This window comes from Hippocampus comes, unplaced genomic scaffold, assembly GCF_001891065.2.
Source record: "Hippocampus comes isolate QL1 unplaced genomic scaffold, H_comes_QL1_v1.1 scaffold158, whole genome shotgun sequence".
NCBI lineage: Eukaryota > Metazoa > Chordata > Actinopteri > Syngnathiformes > Syngnathidae > Hippocampus > Hippocampus comes.
The window spans coordinates 438,960-444,752 of record NW_017805548.1 but is presented as its reverse complement, the minus strand read 5'-3'; the positions used below and the strand labels follow the sequence as shown (position 1 = coordinate 444,752).

At 42.1% G+C, this 5,793-nt stretch overlaps 1 protein-coding gene across 15 annotated transcripts in view; it reads right to left on the bottom strand.

The window, feature by feature from the left end:
- Nucleotides 1-465: 465 nt before the first annotated feature.
- The window catches only part of rims1b (regulating synaptic membrane exocytosis 1b), a 96,283-nt gene continuing 90,955 nt past the window's right edge, over nt 466-5,793 (bottom strand). For all 15 annotated transcript variants that reach the window (XM_019879796.1, XM_019879797.1, XM_019879802.1 and 12 more), the window contains 4 exons: nt 4,907-5,016; nt 4,540-4,641; nt 2,712-2,851; nt 466-2,604 (listed from right to left, as the gene is read on the bottom strand). In XM_019879796.1, coding sequence (XP_019735355.1) covers nt 2,386-2,604; nt 2,712-2,851; nt 4,540-4,641; nt 4,907-5,016 — 571 coding nt within the window. In that variant the 3' untranslated portion in view covers nt 466-2,385. The remainder of the gene's footprint in view (nt 2,605-2,711; nt 2,852-4,539; nt 4,642-4,906; nt 5,017-5,793) is intronic.

Below are 5,793 nucleotides of genomic sequence, written 5' to 3'. Positions count from 1 at the left end.
TCCACACATTCTTTTTATTTGTAAATAATAAAAATTAACCTTTTGAAATATAAAACATACACATCATTTCAGCCACAGCTGTGATACAAACAAGGAATGATGCAATCAATGCCTGACTTTTTTTTCTCCAATTTTCTTTCAGTAGAACACATATGTTGTAAACAATCAATGTTTTCCTGTTAATACTGACAGCGAGAAGAAAAAAAAGTTTCAAAATTGGACAGGACTGGACTGGGATTCATACAGTGTTTAAAGTTGAAGTGATCATTGAGACATCTCATACAGACTTGTTTGTTTTCATGGTTTAAAACTTGGCAAACCCAAGTCTATTACCTTGAGTTGTCCCACTGCATGACTGCATGGTCCCCAACAGCAGATTAATAAATCCTCATGAAATGACTTGGCCCCAAGTTGAATGTCTGTTGAATATTTACAGTGTATCACTGGTTCTGCATTTTCTTTTTCTTTTTTTTTTGCTTTTATACGTCATAATATCCTAGCTGACAACATTATGTTATAGTTCCATATAAGTAGATCTGATTTGCATTTGCACTGTACATGTTTATTGATACACCAGCTCCTCGGAGGTATACAATGATGTGGAATAACAGCAGGAAGGGTTGTGAGGTCTGCTTGCTCAGGAACTACAGTACATCTGTTAGAGAGTATGAGGAACAACGTCAACGTAATCTTCCGATTCTGTTTGAGAGACGTTCAGCACCTGACTGACGGACATGGCATAGACTTGCAGTTGGGATTTCCAATGCATTTTTGATGAGAATGGCTTCCGTTTCTTGGTTTTACTTCTTGAATATTCAATTACGAGCAAACTGTACAACTGCATGCAACATACAAGCGGCCCGATAGTAAGTGGAAAAAAAAAACCCACACGTGTCTAGTTCGGCATCTTTTTTTTTCATGTAGCTGATTTTACAAAAAAAAAAAAAAACATTGCATGCAGGTCAAACAGGCCCCTTTCTTACAAGGTGAGAGGGGTCAGTAGGTCAAATGGAAAATGAGTTGATGTTGTCCTGACTCATCAGTCCGATGGGCGACTTTCGTATGAACAGTGTTGCACAATGAAAAGTGTGAGCAATTTCTCTTTTCTGTTTTCTACTAACTACACCAAACTGAACAGAACCAGTGTGTGAGTTTTAGTTTTATTTCTCTTTTCAAAACTACGTTTTCTTTTTTTAAAAAGTTAAACTTTTAGTTGTAAAAAAATCAAGCTCTTGTGCTTGTGTTTAATTCCGCCCAAAACATAAAGTAAAGGTTTAATAAAAAAATATTTAAACATGCTCGGGTGAGGGTAATTTGACTAATATCCAAGTCTTCCTTTGGTTGAAAAAAAAAAAAAGATTTCCCTTTTCATGTTTTAGAGTGATGATGTATTTCTGTGACGTTGAATAGTCGTAACACAAATTTTTGTTTGTTGGTCAACCTCCTGGGATGCCTAATACACACACATCTTTACAAGGACAACTTCATTTAATCGCATGTTTAAAAATCTAAGATGTGTCTTCATCACCAGTCCCCGATACCTGCACAAGACTTGCAGACAATAAATAGTTCCATATCCTTTTTTTTTTTTTTTTTTTTAATCGCATGTGTATTTTCTCTCCATGCACGCACCGGACTGACACATATCATGAGCATCAAACACACTCTAAAATCATTTTGTGCAAAAGTAAGAGAGAAAAAAAAAAGACAACAAAGCAAATGCACAAAGACAAGTATGGCTTTCGGGCAGCCACGGTAAACATTTTGAAAAGAGGACCTTTCGACAGAGAGAGAGAGAGAGAGAAGGACCAGTGACGCGGCTTCAGGGTGTAGGCACCAGAAGAAGGCCCTGTGTTTCCAGACTAAATACCCATGTGGAAGCCCCCTGCTCGTGGGCAGAGGTGCTGGCAGTCTGATGGGGTTCTAGCTGAGGCCCCTGCAGATAGGATTCCACTACACTCACGACCCGCAGGTGTGGGGGGAGGGGCAGGTGACCTCTGTCTCAAGTTCATACATTCCAACGCTTACGTACATTTCATTGCTTTACTAAAAGCCACCCTGCTTCGTTTGTCACTTGGCATTCATCTCGTATTCACCTCATCAGCTCAACTTGAAAGCTACCGCCTGTCGCCTGGAGACAGCCCCCGATCTTCAGCGTGCACAAAGGAAAAACGGAGACCTTTCTCTAAATTGTGATGGAACACTGAAATACGGTACTCCCCCGGAACAGACGGAATGAACCACAATTGGAGTGATTGTCAGATCTCAACAAAGCTTTCTTGTTGCGTGATGTGTTTTCTGATTGTTGTTGCTCTACATGTCTCACTTCTTACGATGCAGGTCATGAGTTAGTCATTCGCAGAGTGGTCTAGAGCTTTTGGCCCACTAGGATCGGACCCCGGGCGGTCCAGAGGAGCTGTCAAGTGACGACTGAGAAGCTCGCCGTGTGAGGGAAGCCAGAGTCGGATCCACCAAAGAGGAAGGTGGGAACAACTTGTACCAACCAATTACTGTGCTTGATAAGTCCAGTTCCTCCAGGAGGATTTGTGCAACTCCCATGAAGCTTTTATGGTCCATGCGGCCGTAGTCCCCCCATACGATCACCTGAAGGAGGTAAAAAAATCATTTGCTCGGCGGATCGACTTCCGCCGGCTGAACTGATTTGTATTTTCAACATAGGAAAAGGAGAAATAACCATCTTTTCTACTCACCTGTAAGACTTTACCCTGTGGGCTTTCCTCAAACAGCAGCGCTTGCTGGTACAGTGGGTCAAGTGTTTTCCGTGCAATCTTGGTTTTCTTTTTGGCTACGTATGCTCCATTATTCAACAGGTAGACCTTGACATAAGGTGCTGAAGGCAGGGGCGAAACAGAAAACAAACAAAAAAAAAGACTTAAAGGAAGTAAACAGCTAAGATGGTGAAGAATGTTGAAATGACATTTCTGCCCATAAAAAAAGAAGAGAAGAACAAAACTTTTTCGTTTAAAAGGGACCCAAGAAAATCCCTCTGCCTACTTTTTCTAAATTGCTTGGTGTACCCCACAGGACTTTGGGTGAGAAGCAGGGTCGACCACATGGGAGGAAGCTGTCATACCCAGAGGAAACCCGTGCAGGTTCTCTGGGAGAACATACACACTCCACACAAGTAGGCCTCAGCTGAACTTCAAACCCCAAGACGCCAAATCTCAGAAATGACGAACAGATGTACTAACCACTAATGCCACGTGCGGCCGACACTTTTTGCTAATGACATGAAACAATGATACCAGAAGTTAAAAATAAATAAATAAACATTTCTCTGACCAGTGTGTGCCCCAAGTGGGATTTGAACATTTAACCCTCCAGTTGAAAGCGAAGATTTTTGAGACATAGATATTCTTAACGGTGCACGTAAAAACATTGCCGTGGTTCTTAAATGAGCACCAGAGTTTTTGTTGTTCTCATTTTTTTTTTCCCCAACCAACCAAGATCATTGATTAGCTGAAACACTGAGGGCACATCTGGGCACGGTTTGTTACTAATAAGTGTAGATGTGTCATTTTAAGATCACTAAATAAGCTTTTTTTTTTTTCTAATCGCAACTACATCATTATAGCAGAGCTACACAATGGCAGCTTATTAAAACAATACAATCTACTGTTTTATAAAAAGAAATTCAATTTAACACATTTGAGTTGCATGACCCATTCCAAAAATGAATTGCCTTCCTCTGACTTTGCAATATGGAACCCTGTGATCAGCTCGCTGAATTAACACAGTTCTCTTTTTTTTTTTTTTTTGCATGATTGAGTGCTTTCACGTCAGGATGTATTTTGACAGACCGTTGAAGCAGCGGCCCTCCTGTGACGGTCTCCCCACGAGTGTAGCCCCTTGTCCGGTCAGCCGCCACAACCGTTGTTCATAGCCTACTTTGCGACGCGCTGCGAAAGTTAACTTAAGAATAAAATCAAAGCAAGTAATATCCTTCCATCCATTTTCAACAGCGCTGATCCTGAACAGGGTTGCGAGGGGAGTTGTCGGAGCCTATCCCAGCTGACTTCGGGTGGAGGGCAGACAACACCCTGAACTGGTCGCCAGACAGTCATAGGGTGCATATAGAGACAAATGACCATTCACACCCACATGTACACAGTCACTGAGTGGGAGCTGATCCCACGCTGCCCTCAAGTCCGGCGAGTGTACCACTACTAAGCCATCGGCGACAGCAAGTAATACTGTCCATTGATATCAAAGCCTCTCTTGGCTTTTATTTTGAAGTTGGCCCTTGGAAGCACAATTATTGTGGAAGTCAACTTGATTAAATCTTTGTGTGCGCAAAAGTGCGTGGACAAACTTTTGAACCGGAGCGTATTATTCAATTTCCAGTGCTCATGCGCAGTCACGTGCCCTTGCTGTTGTTGCTCTCAATAGCGAAGTAAAAATGTCAAGTACCAGGCTTTGTCACACGTCTCCAAACTGAGATTGTAAAAGATCGTCATGTCTTTGGAGGCAGAGCGTGATTCAACTCTTGTATTAATTCAATCAGGGGACAGTTTTTACCTGGGAGGGATTTCGATCCTGGTTTTTGTACAAGACCTCGTGCTCTGATAACTTCAACCTCCAGCTGACCCTTTTTTTCCATCATACCTATCTGGATATCACCTGTAAAACAAAGAAAGTTGGTGCTAAGATACGAAGGAGTTGTGTTTTGTTGGGAGCAGTGGATTTCAATGATGAACATGAAATTATGTGTACGAAATGCACCGGCTAAAGTCTCCTAAAAACCAGTGCTGGAATAAAACCAAAGGAATGCTAGAATAACGTATGGCATAGCAAACAATCCACAAACATCATCTCTTGATGCCATTTGCATGCAGTTGAAAGCGAAGGACGCAACTAAACGATGTGACCATGTGCACAATCTCACCTATTGCAGGTGTCGCAAGTGTTTGCCTTCCCACCAACTGAGCCGGACCAAGGCCATCCAGAAAGTCGCTGAACTGGCTGCTTGCTCCCAGATTGACCCCGGAGAAGATACTAAGAGAAACAATAAAACAACAAACAGAGAAAACTCATTATATTTTTCAAGGCACAGGTAGTTGCTTTTCTCTGTGTTTTTGGAAAAGTCAGCATCCTGAAAATTCCTTTTCTGTATTCAAAAGAATCGCATTGCCAGTTAGGCAGAACAAACAGAAGAATTGTCCATCCATCCATCCATTTTCTGATCCACTTATCCTCACAAGGGTCATGGGGCGCACTGGAGCCTATCCCAGCCATCTTCGGAAGTAGGCGGGGTACATCCTGAACTGCTTGACAGCCAATCGCAGGGCACACATCGACAAACAGCCATCCGCGCTCACACTCACACCTTGTGTTTGTCTTTCCACGTGTGACACGTCCAATGTCGTTCTTCAGCATTGCCCAATAGGAAGACAGTGCCCTCCTAGTTCTAACGAGAGACTGGATGTGGCACACACAATCACAATGTTGTGTACAGTATTTACATCGTGACTTGAACCAAAGGGGAAATATTGGAATATATACATAGCGTCTCAACTCATGCAAGGTTTGCTAACTGCAAAACTAGTAGTTAATTAGTAAACAGGGTGCGTTCAAACGCACACATATACAGAGATGAAAGTGGACTTTCCTGAAAATTCCGGAAAAAATAAAAAATATATACTGTGTGTGTGTGTGTGTGTGTGTGTGTGTGTGTATATATATCTATATCTATATATAACACACACACACACACACACACACACACACACACACACACACACATATACACACTCACCGCCCACTTTATTAGGC